Here is a 17,547-nt window from a genome sequence, read left to right as displayed (position 1 = left end):
AAAATCAATTGGAGAATGATTGAGCAAATTGTAGTATAAATACACAATGGAATATTTTTGCACCATATCATTATACCATTCAAAACTATAAAAAATTCAGACAATCCTGTGTAGTAAAAACTGATGAAAAGTGAAATGTACAGAACTAGAAAAATCATTTATTCTAGGACAACAAAACGGAAGAGAAAACCAGTTCTGAAAGACGTAAAAACTCTAAGCAGTACAACTGAACAACTATACAACTATGCCTTTGGAGGATGAGAGAGAGACAGAGAGAGACAGAAACAGAGACAAGGATAGTTGGACTTTCATTTAGTTTCTACTTGAGCTGGGGAGAGTTAGCAATAGTGATGCCAGAAGAAAAAAAAAAGGACACTATTAACAAACACTATAGAAAATAAAAAGAAAATCAAAAGGAAGCACAAACAAGCAGAAGAGTCTTAAAAAAGTAAAAAGTGCAATTTATTATGTACTTTCATTTTTAAGAAACAAGCAGTATGAAACATTCAGTTTTATATAGAATCTTTTTATGTTTTGCTATGATAGGCTCCCTTTCTGGTGTTTAAATTCATGATAGAAGGAAACTTTTGAAAAGTAAGGGAATTATTCTTGCAGCATAAGAAAAAACAAAAAAGAAATTCAGAAAAACAGAGTAACACTTTTCTTTTTTTAAAACCCTTACCTTCTGTCTTGGAGTCAATACTGTGTATTGGCTCTAAGGCAGAAGAGTGGTAAGGGCTAGGCAATGGGGGTTCAGTGACTTGCCCAGGGTCACACAGCAGGGAAGTGTCTGAGGCCAGATTTGAACCTAGGACCTCCCATCTCCAGGCCTGACTCTCAATTCACTGAGCCACCCAGCTGCCCCCTCAGAGTAACACTTTTAAAAAAGAAATGGGGAATGAGGAAAACAGGACACTGCATTCAATGATTACAATAATGTAAATAACACTAAAAAGCATCAGAATTCAGATTACCTGTAATTAAAAATGGTGGGTCCAAAGTAACATTAATAATAATGAAACAAACTTCTCTTTAGTAAAGAGATATTCTACATTCAGAATATTGAAGTAGCTATCATATACAGTTGCTACAATGTCTGATTTTTCTTAACTGTTTCTCTTTTTGTTAAGGGAGAAGCCCCTTAATGATAGGGGATTTTTTTTTAAACATTATTTTATTTGGTCATTTTCATACATTGTTCATTGGAAACTGATCATTTTCTTTTCCTTCCCCCAAATCCCCCCTTCCCTAGCTGATGCGCCCGACGCGCGATTCATCTGGGTATCACATGTGTCCTTGCTCTGAACACATTTCCTTGTTGTTGGTATTTGCATTAGGGCGCTCATTTAGCATCTCTCCTCGATCATGTCCCCTCAACCTCTGTAGTCAAGCAGTTGCTTTTCCTCAGTGTTTTTACTCCCTCAGTTTGTCCTCTGCTTTAGGATAGTTTTTTTTTCTCATAGATCCCTGCAGATTGTTCAGGGACATTGTAGAGCCATTACTGGAGAAGTCCATTACGTTCTCTTGTACCACAATGTGTCAGTCTCTGTGTACAATGTTCTCCTGGTTCTGCTCCTCTCACTCTGCATCACTTCCTGGAGGTTGTTCCAGTCGCCATGGAATTCCTCCACTTTATTATTCCTTTTAGCACAATAGTATTCCATCACCAACATATACCACAATTTGTTCAGCCATTCTCCAATTGAAGGGCATCCCCTCATTTTCCAATTTTTTGCCACCACAAAGAGCGCAGCTATGAATATTCTTGTACAAGTCTTTTTCCTTATTATCTCTTTGGGGTACAAACCCAGCAGTGGTATGGCTGGATCAAAGGGCAGACAGTCTTTTATCACCCTTTGGCCATAGTTCCAAATTGCCCTCCAGAATGGTTGGATCAATTCACAACTTTAACAGCAATGCATTAATGTCCCTACTTTGCCACATCCCCTCCAGCATTCATTACTTTCCTTTGCTGTCATGTTGAACAACCTGCTAGGTGTGAGGTGATACCTCAAAGTTGTTTTGACTTGCATCATGAGAGGGGATTTTTAGGGAAAGACTGATGGGGGAAAAAATCAATGATATATTTATTTTTAAATGAACAAAATTAAAGGTAATTTATTTAATATTTCACACTTACGTGGTCTTTCACTTCTCTTTGTATCTATTACCTCCATGATCAAATAAAAAGTCCTCTATTTGGTATTTAAAACTCTATCTAGCCCCTTACTATGTTTCCTGTCTTTTTTAAAGCACTCAAGAAACAAACTATACTTGCCTACTTACTGTTCTTCAAACATGACATTCATCTCCCATCTCTGGGTACTTGGAATGTTCTGTGCCTTTCTCTCTGCCCCTTAGTACCCTCTTGAATGTCAAGATTCAGCTCAAATCTCCTTTTTCAGATCTTTCTCATCTCTTCCCACTTGCTAATTAATAACTTCCCCTCTTAAGTTTTATGAATTTAGTTACATATTGTTACCACAATGTAAGCCCTTTGAGGATAGGAACCATTTTTGGCTTTCTTTATATCAATTCAGATGTCACCTCTTCTCTGTGATACTGTCCCTGATCCCCACAGTTATTAATGTTCTCTTCTTCCTTAATTACTTATTATTTATTCTGTATGAACGTTGTATTCCCTCCCACACCCCACCCCCAACAGGATGGATATTCCTGGAAGTCAAAGACAACTTCATCTTTGTCTTTGTATCCCCAAGGAAAAGCATGGTGCTTTTGTATACAATAAGCACTTAATAAATGTCTGAGGGACTAAATTCCTAAATAACAAAAATGGTACCACTGATATCTTACTGAAAGCAGATGCAAATAAAGTATCTCTCTCATTTTTATATACATTGTGAAAGATAATTCTTTATTGTCTATCCTGAGTTAACACTAATTTAAGTACCTCACTAGATTGTGAAGACAGGATTAACTCTCCTTTGTCTACCTTTTGATTGAACCAACAGAAGCTTGAACTACATGGAGTAGCTTACTCCTCACTTACTCACTTTCCTCAGCTTACTACTCACTTAGTGAATTCACACCCTACTTAGTGCCAGGTGAAAAGCCAGCAAAATACTTGGAAGAGCCCCACCATTTGTTCCAACTCAAACAGTCAGAAACTTGTGAATTCTTTTAAGAGTTCACACCCTCAGAAACTGTAAACCCTTTTGTAAGGGTTTTTGCTCCTTCCAGAAGGGGCAAACTGGTTACCACAAACACTGCCTACCCCCTGGGTACTGCTAGACAATTTGGAAGCCCCCTATGAAGAGAGGAGGAGACAAAAAGCCACTATAAAAGGCCCTGAATTTCTGAGGCTAAAAGGAAGTCAACTCCAAGAAGGGGTTGGACTTAAGAAGTCAGCTTAAGGAAGAAGGTCAGCTCAAGGGAAATAGTTGGCCTCAGGAGTCACTTTCAGTTCCAATCATTGTCTTGACCTGACTCTTGGAGGGAACTTGGGTGAATGGTTAGCTGGCTTTCCTTTCCTGTCTTCTGGAGAGAGTATAACTACTGTTAAAGGTTACCAATTCCTGACTGAGCCAAGCACTGGAACAATATTTAGTTAGATAGATTAATGTCGTCTCTACCATTTTGCATTTTTCTACTTTCATTCATTCTACTTCTTTTGTAAATAAAAGCTATTAAAGGTCACTTCAACTTTGAGCAATAATACTTTGAATCATATATTTTAGTCAAACCCTTCATTTTAACCCTTATAATACATTCAACAAATATCTTCAATTTGAGGTTAGAAAGAAGAAATAAAGCAATCTTTTTAATTTCTGAAATAGCAATTATTATGCCAATTCTTACACATATTTATATTAAACACTGAAATAACTCTCTATAAATCAAATGGGTCAATCTAAAAAGATTGTCATCTGCTCTCTGCGAAGAGAAATGGACTAAGAACCTTATCTCTTCTACTTAATCACACCTCTGCACAGATGCTTACACTACAAGGATCTTTCCCAAACTCCTAGTCATACCAAGAATCCTTAACTCCTCAGATCAAAAACCTCCCTGTTCTCTTATGGAGCAACCCTTTGTCACTGGTCAAGCTAGTTATAGACCATCCTCTTCAAACTTCTTAGAGTATTTTCTTTCTTATGAAATAATTCAAATTCATTTCATAATCCCTAACTATTAGAAGATCTCTTCCTGTTTCCAACTTCTATAGTCTCAAGCACAAGTCTATAAAGAATTCATTTTTTCTTCTCCTAATATCTGTCTGGCAACCACTTTTGGCTACAAAAATGTCCATAAATAATCAAAATTTCTAAGTTGTATGTATGTGACCTGTTTATGCCATATTTATTAAAAATTATTCCTTAGGAAAACTACTACTAAATGTAGGGAATTATCGGAATAATGTGAATTTTAGATTTTTTCCACCCTGATTAGTCTTTAAAATCCTAGCAACCAGGAATGTATACTGCCCTACTTAAGGATTAAGTGTTGAGGAGGATGGCCTATGACAGACAGGTGCTAGCAAGTAGCAAATAAGAAACAACTGACAGAGGTGGGCTGCCCTAAGTCAAGCTTAAGCTACCATTGGTACATGTGAGACGCAAGATGTGATGTAAAGAACAGTCTATATATTTTGCGTCACTTCCTCTCTCTGGCCTATCTCACAGAGACGTTGCTCTCTGTCACTCATGTGGCTCGTAGCAGCGTAGTTTGTGTCTTGACGGTTTGGCGGTTTGCAGCTTGCCAGTGAGGTGACTAGGAGAAGTTCTTAGTGTGCTTGGTGAGTGGTTTAGGCTGATTCCTTTTTCCTTTACCTCCTAAAACCCTAACCTCCTATGAGACCCCTCATCTCAGAGGAGGCCTCATGGCTGGTAGCCATGCTAGACTGAGAAGGCCCCTTGGCTAAGGCCTCTGAACTCCTGCCTGGCTCAGCCCTGGCTGGACCAGTTTAAATTTTCTTTTCTCTCTCTCTTCTTCTTAATTTCTTCCCTCTATTATAATTAAAACACTAGAAAATTCCCAAACTGACTTGAGTATTTTATTGGGATTGAATTAATCCCTGGAGACCACTAGTATAATATATTAGGTCAATAACTCCTAAAATATACCCTTAACAATAAAAAAATCTAATTAGCCATCTTTTTCAATTATTTTCTATGAACCCCAAAAGTAACTAATTCATCTGTAAAAAAGAATACATCATTAAACACATAAAATGTTGAATAAATTTAAAAATACATAATATTTCCACATTTTAAATAAATAATGATTCCATATATATATAAAATATTTTTACCCTAGTAGTCTCACAGGTGATATTCTCACAAAGCTACACAACTCCAACAAAAAGCAATTCCCTTAAAATAAGAAAAACTTAATAGTTAAAATCTCACATATACTTAGTCACCCTAAGATATCATGAAAATGCATATTTCAAACACAAAATACAAAATATTTCATCAAAGTCCTTGTCAGTTAAGAAACACATACATACCAAAAATCATCCCTGTATTAGACGTGTCTATTTTAACATTGGCAGACTTTGATCGTTCATCATCATCATATTGGTTGTTTTGAGGTCTGGTGAAAATAAGAAATGAAAACAAATCAGAACAAAAAAAAACAGACAAATAAAAATTTGAGAAATAAACTATTGGTATGTCATTTATTCAAGTATTTTTAAAAACCAGTAGAATATGGTATATCTTGGCAAATTTACAATAAAATCATGTTCTTTCTGTTTTCTGTTTCTTTGCAAGACACAAGAAAAGTAACATATTCTTGGGCAAATTAAAAACAAGGCTTAGCTCTACAAGGCCCTTAACTCATAGCCAGCTCTGCTTCATGGTGAAAATTCAACTCCTAGAAAAGGAAATATTCATAGGATTTTCCAATAAAAGTAAGATTTTTAGCAAGTAAAGTTCTCATAAACTAAAGAAAGAAATTAGTGTTTTCCCACACACTTGGAAAAGAGAATAGTCCCAAAAGATTTTCTGGGACACAGAAAACACAAATAGGAATGATTTGATTCCATCAAAAGATGACCCCAGGACGCAGCTGGGTGGCTCAGTGGATTGAGAGCTAGGCCTAGAGATGGGGAGGTCCTCAGTTCAAATCTGGCCTCAAACAAGTCCTAGCTGTGTGACCCTGGGCAAGTCACTTCACCCCCAGTGCCTAGCCCTTCCCATTCTTCTACCTTGGAAACAATACAAAGTATTGGTTCCAAGACAGAAGGTAAAGGTTTAAAACAAAAGAGGACCCCAATTAATTATAATGAAAGAGGACATTTTCTTCTCCCTAGTATTATTTAAAATCTTGCAATTCCACTTTTTTGCTCAAAGGAAAATAAATGTTCATCTCAATGTAAAACTGAATTCATTATAATTTATAGGTTCTCAAAATTAGGCCTTATATATGACATATGGATATGATAACCATATATCCCACCGCAATCTTAAAACAGTCCTAATTTCAAAGGGGAAAAAAGTGTTAAAAAAAAAACAAGGCTTTTCAAAAAAATCTTTTCACAGAGCCTATATATCTTGATTTTGTCACCAAATATATAAGAAAAAAGGAAGTCTTCCAGGCCTATCCAACTAAAAAGACTGGAACTCACAACTACAATGAGGAAAAAAAAATTAAATCCTAAAAATTTTCATTTTAGCAAGGCATGTGTGCCAAGAACTATTTCCCAAAGAGAAAAAAATACGACTTCGTAGAAGCAGTAAAATGTTCTCCAAAAAAAATGCCTTTTTTAAAATAAAAACATATATATATGTGTATATATATATATACATATATAGCTCTATAAAAAATATATCTGATTAAATGGCTAGCAATCTTTAGCTCGTTGGGAAATTTTGAAATTCTTTAGATATATTCTATCCAACTAACATATCTTATGCCACAGAAGATTCTTATTTCTAAGTGTTTTGAAGAACTTATAACACTGATACTATCTGAGCTCTTTAATATAGATTACATACAGTAATTTTTTAAAGGAAATAAAAATACCATGACCTAATAAAGATTCCTCCTATAAAAAATCTCACTTCTCTTACCCAACAGCTTTTTTAAAATTATTTGATCAACTATCAAGTAACCCTGGTCATAAATGTATATGTTCTTCAGTCAGTTGTTTTCAGGAAGTTGCAACTGTCCAGTAAAATGACTGAAGGACAAAATTAAATATATATTATACCTGTTATTTCCAGCTGATGAAATACGTATGTTTGATTGTTCTGGAAAATCTTCTTCATGTTCCATAAGGGGACCTCTTTCTCGTCTGTTTCTGTACATCCTTAAAAATATATGGGCTTATAAAGCATATTCCATCTACAGTGGAACCTCTTTACATCTCCCAAGTTTGATTTTTATGCATTAGATATAGGAAACATTAAATGGAGCAGAATGTTATAATGAAGTTTCACTGTAAATATAAACTATTATTAAAATATGATGATACAAATAAAATCTATGGGTGAGCAAAATGGTAAAAATTTACTTTAGATCTTATTCATTTTTAGAATGCTCACTTTACTATAAGTTATCACAATATGACTTTTACAAATTCGAAATGCAAATCATAATCTTTCAATATTATTTATAACACAAAATTCTCTATCAATTAATTATTTAAGGAGTCAAATATTTCCCAAGATATCAGAACTTAGAGAACCTAGACATTATTTCAACAATACAATGAAAATAAAAACAAAAATACCACATTAGTTCTACCAATGTTTTAAATCAAATGGAATATAGACTGGGCATCAAAGCATCAGAACAAATGTTTAATAACTTTAATTACAAAAAATATTATATTACAAGCTGATGGGAAAATTGCATTAGAAACAAGATAAATCATGGAAAGAAACAAGGTTAACTTCTTTCATTAACATTCTTTAAAAAAAAAACATGACTCAAAACATTTTTCTCATTTAATTATTTTTCCATTTGGCAAACATTAATTTCTTAAATTGAATTTCTCCAAGAGAGAAATCAACAAAATTGGCATCCATAATATAAGTCTAGTTCTACTAGTAATATTATGTTCACTGTAAATAGTTATCATATATCATTTTCCTAAGGGTCCTGTCAAAGAGATTAATTTGTTAAACTGTCAGTTTTTGTTGATCTAACAGAGTATATACATTCTTCCAACAATTTAAATCACCTTGCTGTTCACTATTTACAAAGTCACCATACATAGTCTTTACTGTATAAAATATAAGAAACAACATCTATAAAAGAGATTGAAATCTAGGATTTCGGCTTTTATTATACAGTTTGGACAGGTTGATGAACTCTCCTACGCCTTACCTCTTCATCTGAATCAACAAAATCCTTCATGAGACATTCTCAAAAGAATAATTTCATTTTCATTTCAATTTACCAAATTTTATTTCAAACCTAAAGACTATATACCAAAATGTTCCTGACTCCATTGGTTTTGCACTGCTTCCCAGTTCTCTCTCACTAAAAGCAACTCAAATTAAATCTTCCAATTAAATATAAGTATGTAAGATAGGTAAGTTCACTGTTACAGGAAGGATTAAATATATTTTTAAGTACATTATACTTTTAAACTAGCAATTATGACATTGAGTATAATGGGATAAATTCATCATGGGGGAAAAAATGGATAGCCAAAAAGATCAAAAACCAAGACTGGTCAATGAGCTATTTATAAGAAAATGAGAGACAAACATAAAATGAAGGTGAGGGGCTTATGAATTTTAAAACTATTCCACCCTAATCAGACCATACTTTAGAAGATCTGATTTAGCTATTTCCTGATCAATAATAATAGAGATACTTGGAATAACAGAATCAGGTCTTAGGAAGTCCACATTCTCCCCACCCTCCTTAGTTTAACAATATTAGGAAGGTCTGCACCAAACTCAAGATTTAATTATCTGAGGAAATGGCCTTCAACAGACATGTGCAGAAAAAGCGGGCAGACCCCTGGGCTGTCCTAAGTCAAGAAAAGCTATTATTGGTACAAATGAGATGCAGGAAAATGACATAAAACCGTCTATATATAAGGCACGTCACTTCTTTTCCTGGAGAGGTGACTCTGGCTGGCAGTGTGCTAGGCGTTCCAACATCTTGGAGTGGTGGCAGTTATTTTGTCTGGGTTTGGCTGTGAGTTTGCCCTGGGGCTGATTCAGGTTCAGGCATCTTGGCTTAGCCCTTTCTTTTTGGAGTTCAGGCTAACTCTTTCCTCCTTCACACTCCAAAACCTTATCTCCTAATCTTCCTGCCCCGGTACTAGCCAAGCAGCGGGGAGAAAACCTACTCCTTTCCTTCTTCCTTCTACTTAATCTCCTCCACTCTCAATTAAATCACCATAAAATTTCCAGCTGACTTGGGTGTTTCATTTAGGATTTTATAAATATAATCCTTGGCAACCAAAATAATTATTACATTCAGTCTCAACCATAATTTTAACCTTTACAGACTAGAGGAGAATACCTCAACTGATCCAGAGAAGGCAGGGAGAGCAGTTATGATCTCTGACAGAGTTGGGGCTAAAATGTTATGGAAGGGGTGAATGGGTTACTATGAATAATGAAGCTTTATCAATATTGGACCATATGCATCAAGTGCTATAGCACCTAGAATTTTAAAGGAAAAACTAAATAAATACAGCTGGAAATAGATAATAAAATAATAATAGCAGTGGTCTTTGATTTTTTCTTCTCAGAACTACATAAACCTAATCAAAAAATAAATAAGAAAGAAGCTAAGCAAATGAATAGAACCGTAGGTAAGTTAAATAAGATATTTGGAGAGCCCCCACATACTTGCATGACGTTAGTAGCAGATCTAACCCTAAGCATACACATAATCCAAACATAGTTTCTGGTGGGACAACAATGGCTTAGAGAACATAAATATCCAAGTCTTACTTTAATATTCATCATACTATGAAGGTAATCCTGCATCCCTGAGAGGCTGTGACATTGGAACAAAACTTCTACTGGATAAAACCAAGCTGGAAAAACTTGGTTTTGGAAGAGTATGGTCCCGGCCACAGATTGTATCTGCTATGTGAGGGCCAATCTAGCAAAATATGGTCCTGGTAATATATGCTATCTGAGAACCAGATAGGCTAAAGTGATCAAATTAAATACTGAGAGAAACACTGAAACACAGGTCTAATATTACATTGTTAGAGAAGCTATGAATTTTTGTTTTAATGAGATGGAAATATATAGTAAGGACTCATTGACCTAAATAAATCTATCACTAGGGTTAAGCACTAAGGGCTTTATGAGAGAGTAAAAAAGCTATATATGTAAGAAAATATTCATGGGAGCTTTGTTTGTTATGACAAAATAACTTGAAATAATACAAATAGGATGAATAAGAGAAATGGCTGAATAGATTATGATATTTGAATGTAATGAATTATATGATGGTATTAGAAATGACAAATATTTGAAATATAAAGAAAATGAGGAAATATATGAAGAGATGAAAAAAGAATAATAATACATGTTATGATTCATTTTTAAAAATAACAGCCACAAAAAACAAGAGAAAAAAGTATCCAAGTAAAACAAATCAAAATGGACCACAAAAGAGGAAGATGTTCATAATAACATACATATATAATTTACATCTTTTATGACAAATGTAAACAATGTGCAGTTTATGGTTTTGCACATAATATTTTTAATGCATTTGCTTAGTAAAATGGTTTTTGATGATGGTGGTGGTGATTCCTAAGTATATAATAAAAAGTAAATTTTTTAAAGTACATAAGTCCATAATGTGAAGAGAATGTATACCCCTCTCCTAGGGTCTCACATAGGATGTTGTCCTGCCCATGTCCTTCAAGGTTGCCAAAACTATTATAGAAAAATTAGGACATTTTTCACATGCACTGCCCCTCTGCCCAGTAGTCCAATGCAAGCACTTCCTCTACTGTCTGGGGTAAATTAGGGGGTTCACAGGTGGCTTGAAGTTGCAATATGGGAATGAGATATCTAAAAGGCTCACCAACACTGTACTAGATCATCAATGATGGCTAATCATTCATATTAAATAGGCATAGAAGATTTCCAAAACAATCTCTTGCTACCTACAAATTTGCCAGATTGCCTACATCTTAAAAAAAAACAACCTTCACTAAATTCTGCCATCCCCTCAAGCCATCATCATTTATTTCAATCCTTTCACAGCCAGATTCCTAAGAAAAAGCTTCCAATATTTATCACTTCCACTATTTATTTCCTATTGACTTCTCAAACCCCTGGCAACCCGACTCCATACCACTTGACTAAAACTGCTTTCTCTCAGGTGACTGAATATTACTTTACTGACAAATCAGTGCTTTTTCTACATCCTATTGAATGCTATTTCCTCCTAGGGTTTTTGTGGCACTATTACATTGTGGTTCTTGTTCTATCTGACCAATCTTTCTAAATCTCCTTTGCAAGATCATCATCTATGTCCTATCCCCTTTATATAGGTGTATCCAAGGGTCCTCTCCTGTTCCATCTTTATACTTTCTTTTTTAGTTTCGTCAGTTTCCAAAGATGCACCTAGTTAATTAGATGACTCATAAATCTACATATGAACCAATTAACAAGTTATTAAGTGAGGTGGTAGGAACAAAAAGGCAAAAAAAACAAAAACATAAAAGTCCAAAGTCTCAAGGAATTCTATAATTCACAGGTCCAAAACCAAATTATGTACAAAGTCTTCGTCTGTCTCGAGCTCTAATCCCATATCAACAACTGGCTAGGAAGAAACTTTACTGAATGTCCCATGAACATATCAAAATGTTCAAAACCACAATCTTTCCCCCAAACCATCCCTTCTAACTCTCCATTTTCTGTTGAGAGCACCACCATTATTCCAGTCACTTAGGTGAGCAACCTAGGATTTATATCCTTAATTCTCTATTCTCACCCAAATCCATTGCCGATCAATTGTCAAGTCTTGCCAATTCTGCCTCCTTGATATTTCTCCCATCCATTCTTTTCCTCTTCATTCACTTCATAAACATCCTAGGACATATTTTATTACAAAGGTTTCCCTGAATCTCTTCTTCCCTTGCATTCCATCCGCTACAAAGCCACCATTTCTGCCTCCTAAAATCCTAGTTCCTCCAAGTTTCTTCTCAAGTGTTACCTCCTTCAAAAGTTATTTCCCAATTTATCCAGTTGTTAGTATCCCATCCCCAAATACTTTGTATCTGTTCTGTATATAAACTATATTTGTTTTTCCCTTGAGCATAGAAGGAGAAAAAAATTGAATCAATAAGGGACACATTGGCAAGAATTGTAGTCCTCAATCATTTCAAGCAGCAGGACTACTTTTTAACCTAAAAAATGTTTGTAGACATCTATATAAATGTAGCTGCAGTGTTACAATTTATTGAACTGAGAAACTACCCAACAAAAAGCTACAATGAATTAAATATTTTTATATGAATTTGTATTTTGCTAATTCCAAAAGCATCTACAGATATTTGAAAAACATATTTCTGCAAGAAATATTATTTATTTAGGCTACTGAGAAAATGTTTGTTTATTATACTGAGTCATATAAGGAGATGAACCCCCAAGGTCAAATCCCTGTAATTACTTTTTCATCCTTCTAAAATCTGAGGAGGAAAATTTGGTAGCCACTGTAATAGAATAAAGTGCAACAAATTCTATTAGTTCTTATATAAAAATTTTTAAGAGGAATAACATTAGAGACACTTTTAAATTTAAAAAAAAAAGCAGCAATTAAATACAAATAAGAAAAGGATTGCATGCCCTGAGGAAGCACTCCAGAGTTCAAGATAGAATCCCCAACTGATTTGTCTTAATTTTTTAGACAGCCTTCCTCCTCTCTATTATTACTCTCAAATACAACAAAAAACACAATTTCAAACGTTCTCTACAATCTAAAAATCAGATTTAGAATTGGGGAGCGAATATTCCATGCTCCCAATCATATTCGAATCTCTTTTAGGTTATCTCACTTAAGTTAACAACATAAATAATGAGCTATAATACTGAATAAGCAGTGAGTAAGAGATAAATTTGAGATTTATCAAATGTAGCAAAGAGATGCTTTTAGTATTAATAATATGAAAGACAGTACGGTGTATTTGATAGAAAGCTAGCCTTAAACCCAAGAAGACCCAGGTTCAAATCCCACCTTTACTCCTTTCCTGGCTATCTGACCCACCTCAAATAATTTAATCTCTCAATTCTCTAAACCTGTGGTGGTAAACCTATGATATGCATGCCAGAGGGGGCACGTGTGCCATCACTACAGCACAGAGTTACTAGAAAGCCAGAGGGAGGAGGGGTCATGCTGCTCCCCTCTCCTTCTCCACCTGCACCTAAGGGCATCACCAGCCTCTCTAAAAGGTCCGCCATCACTATCCTAAAGTATAAAGCAGGGGTCCCCAAACTATGGCCCGCAGGCCACATGTGGCCACGTATCCAGTCCCTACCACACTTCCAGAAGGGGCACCTCTTTCATTGGTGGTCTGTGAGAGGAGCACTGTATGTGGTGGTGCCGCAAAGCAAGGCGTTGCTCACATACAGTACTAATTCCAGTGACATAATCCTTTGCATGGTGCCTTAGAATGAGGTGCCGCACAAAGGATTATGTAGCTGCACAATGGAAGACGTCAGCATGGTGAGCAGCGATCTAGGGGAGGGGATTCTGCACTGTGTACACTGCTACCTGGTTAGGGTTAGAGTTAGGGTTAGGGTTAGGGTTAGGGTTAGGGTTAGGCTTTTATAGTCTGGCCTTCCAATAGTCTGAGAGACAGTGAACTGGACTCCTGTGTAAAAAGTTTGGGGACCCCTGGTATAAATAGAGGCAGCATGCCCTAGCCATGTTGGCAAACCTATGGCACACATGCCAGAGGGGGGCTGCTTCTTTCCCCCTCTCCACCTCATCTATGGACATTTCTCCCATCACCTGTCCCTCTGCCCAACAGCCTCCCTCCCCTGTTTGGGCAAGGCAGGTGCTCACATGCAGCATGTGGGTGCAATTTGGGCACCCTCAATCTCTAAAAGGTTTGCCATCACTGCTCTAAGCTCTTCTCAAAGACCATTATTAGAGAAAAGGAACTATCCTGGGAGAGGGTTCGCAGAGAGAAATTTCTCACCTGGGAATCTGCTATCCTAATGAAATGAATAGTCCAGTCCCTAATCCCCTTATTACTAATATTCTGGTACAATGAATGAACAGGATTATCTCTCAGAGAACCATAGAATATTTTATCATTGTCTTTGGACAAACAAAACAGATGGGATAGTAGCCAGAAATAAATTTAAGGCCTTTTCAAATTAACCAATTAGACCACAATGAAGAAACAACCTCATGATATGCACAGTTTCTAGAGTCAAATCAAAAGTGAGACTAAAATTTTGTGTTAAGGCAGGGATCATTACATAGCAATAGTATAGTCATCATATACATGATATGCAAACATGCCAAGAGTTTTAAGTCTTTCAGAGTAATATGACTCCTAATGCCAGGCTACTGAAGCACAATGTTCAATAAGAAACTTAAAAGCAAAAAGTCAAAAATATATACAAATATTAAAAGCTCACAAAGACTTAACAGCAAATAAAACTCCCTACACTGAAAGTATAATGCTAAAAACAGAAACAAAAGATGGTAAAGAAATGGGTAAAACATAAAAGATAAAAATGGAATTTTAAATACCTGTCCGTTGTAAACACCCTCAAAGGTCTTCTATCAAAATCACTTTCATATCTAAACCAAGGGTTCATTTCTTCACTTCCTTCAGGACCATAGACTGGTCGGTAACATTTTCTGTCAAAATTTTGATCCTCTTTAAACCTATGGTATCTTCCACCAGGAACAGCAACTTTGTTGGCAATCTCCTGGTGTTTTCTCCTGTAAATGTCCACTTCTTCATTAGATTTTTTATGTGGTTTTGTATCCCTTAATTCAATTTCATCATCCAATCTACGATATCTATCCTCCTCCAATCGTCTCTGAGTTAAAAGCTCTTCATAGGTCTCTGGAGGCAATGAAACATCTTTTCCGGTGGTTTCTGGATTTCTGTTTGATGGTTGTATTTGCGAATGTAAATCAGATTTAATTTTACCAACAGTTGTTTTATTTCCTTCAATTTCATGCTGTCAAATTAAAAATTTTTTTTCAAAATTATGTTCACTACAAGAAATTAATCACTCAAATTCCCTGGACCACAAAGCTAGTTAGTGTCTGAGTTGAATTTGAACTCTGATCACCCTAAATTCATGCCAACCAGACCCTAACCATTGTATAACATGACTGCCTTGAGTTAAAATTAACATTAATTTGAATTAAAATTACTTTACTATAAATACAACCCTATAAAACTAAAAAATTAAGAGTGGTAGGTCCAATTATTTTTTAATTCTTATTTTTTAAATGTCCCAGTTATATTTTGTTAAATAAAAGGGACTTCTAAAATTATGGGTAAATGTGTAACCCAGGATCATTGAACTTCTATAGACAATGGAGGTTCAGCCAAGCTTGTGCATCTGTAACTTCTACATCCTCAAAGTGTCTTTCTTTTTTTTTTTTTAAACTCTTACTTTCCATCAGTTTCAAGGCAGAAGATTGGCAAGGGCTAGGCAACTGAGTTTAAGTGACTTGCCCAAGGTCACACAGCTAGCAAGAGCCTAAGTTCAAATTTGAACCTAGGACATCCTTTTTCCAGACCTGGTTCTCTACCCACTGAGTCATCTAGTTGCCTTTATCTTAACCTTTTTTGTGTCACAGATCCCTTTGGCAGCCTGAGGAGACCTATAGTACCCTCTTCAGAATATTTCTAAATGTATGTAATACATCAGATTACAAAAGAAATTTATATTGAAATACATTTATCTGTCTGTGTATATATCCACACACAGAGCCCTCAAGTCAAAAAACCCAGCACTATAACAAGTCCTATAGTGAATCAAGGTAATTTTCACAATCTGATGTCTGCTTTTCAGGAAGAAAAGGATAAAGGCAATTCAAATGTGGATGATAGTGTAGAACTGAACTGACTGGTTAAGGGGTTGAGATTGGGAAGGGGGATAAGTATGTACCAATGCAGTCTGGGAATCACTAGGGAACAGAGAAACTGGAGAATACAATGAGGATGAAGAACAAAGTAAAGAGTCATAGGGAAAATGGGATAATAAAAATATTACAACTAAGGGGAAAAAAAACTCAGAGTTCATGAACATAGAAGTAGAATACTTATAAGCCATGGCAAGATGAAGGTTATAACCATTCATGAGTAAAGCTAGGGGAAGTAGGTCACTGAATTCAAGAAGACTAAGGAATTAGGAAGTTAAGAGTACTTAAAGGAATATCAATATATACAATAAAGTTCCTTCATAAGAGGGCAGGAATAAAGTAGAAAGACAAACTATGAGACAGAAGTAATTTTAAAAGATGGAAGAATTTCCAGTGGTTCAGTGAATAATAGCCATCAGGAATTTTTTTGGGAGATGACTTTGGACTTAGTGAACCACTAAGATGGAGCAATTGGGGGTGATAGTGGTAGAGGGAAAGTCTAGAAGTGGCAATGAAAGTAAAAGAAAGTCCAATTCTCCTACCACCCTGTGATATATGAGAAGTAGAACCAGTACTGAAAAAGGTGGCCAGGGAAGCACCATATTATGGGTGAGAGTTAACAAAAAGGTAAGCTGAGGCAATGTTCCATGCAAGATTGTGGTTTATTAACAAGGATACTACCAGCCAATAAAACAGGTTAATGGCTTGCCTCAGTTTCCAGCCAAAGACCCAGAAATTAAGATATAATTCACTGTTATAAGCACTGAACAAAGAACAGGGAAAAAATCATTCAATTGACTAGCATCACAAGGTGAAAAACCATGACGGATACAAAAAAGATCATGCCCCTAGGGTAAAGACCACCTCTCTCTGTCTATAAGGAATACTTTTGTGAATTCATGGAACCCAGCTGTACCTCAAGGTCATCAATATTGAAACCAAAGAAGAAGACTCACTGGCACCTGGGAATTAAAGGAATTAGATAAGTCCCCCTAAAATTTACAAGAATGGGGCCTTAAGATGGAACACAGTCAGCTGGGAGTCAGCTTTTCAAAGCTAACACAAAGATATTCTGTATGAAGTTAGAACAAGCAGGAGTGATTTACAGGTGTTTATTGAGATAACAATTCTCTAAAACCAAGCTCAGTTTCTCTTCACTTAACAATGACTGTGGGAAAGTTTAATCCTTTGGTATCTAACTCTGAGAGAAAGACTGAATCTTTGAATTTAGGAGCTTCTTCACATAGAGATAAGGGGAAAGGCTTAGGTTTTTGCACCAAATACAGAGTAGAGCTACAGAACTGAATATAAAATATATAATGATCAATATTTGAATTTCCCAACTAGCATCAGGTCACAGCAAAATTTCAACAAGTACCAGAAGATGGAAAGGAGAGAAGAAGAGTTTAGGATGATATGGAGCTGGTTCATGATGGAATACATGATGGTATAGGTATTCCAAAAGGCACAACAGAAAGGGCAGGAAAATCTAGAGAGGTATACCTCTGAGAAATGGGA

General features: G+C 35.6%; 1 protein-coding gene across 29 annotated transcripts in view; it reads right to left on the bottom strand.

Annotated features, from left to right (window-relative positions):
• CSPP1 (centrosome and spindle pole associated protein 1) overlaps nt 1-17,547 on the bottom strand; it is a 141,941-nt gene that overhangs the window by 81,051 nt on the left and 43,343 nt on the right. For 23 of the 29 annotated variants that reach the window (XM_016431486.2, XM_056824011.1, XM_056824026.1 and 20 more), the window contains 3 exons: nt 14,674-15,113; nt 7,178-7,276; nt 5,471-5,556 (listed from right to left, as the gene is read on the bottom strand). In XM_016431486.2, coding sequence (XP_016286972.1) covers nt 5,471-5,556; nt 7,178-7,276; nt 14,674-15,113 — 625 coding nt within the window. The remainder of the gene's footprint in view (nt 1-5,470; nt 5,557-7,177; nt 7,277-14,673; nt 15,114-17,547) is intronic. The other 6 variants (XM_056824033.1, XM_056824038.1, XM_056824037.1 and 3 more) reach the window with 2 other exon arrangements.

The sequence above is a fragment of the Monodelphis domestica genome, chromosome 3 (assembly GCF_027887165.1).
Source record: "Monodelphis domestica isolate mMonDom1 chromosome 3, mMonDom1.pri, whole genome shotgun sequence".
Taxonomy (NCBI): Eukaryota; Metazoa; Chordata; class Mammalia; order Didelphimorphia; family Didelphidae; genus Monodelphis; species Monodelphis domestica.
The sequence above is the reverse complement of the archived record's forward strand: the minus strand, read 5'-3'. Positions and strand labels throughout refer to the sequence as shown.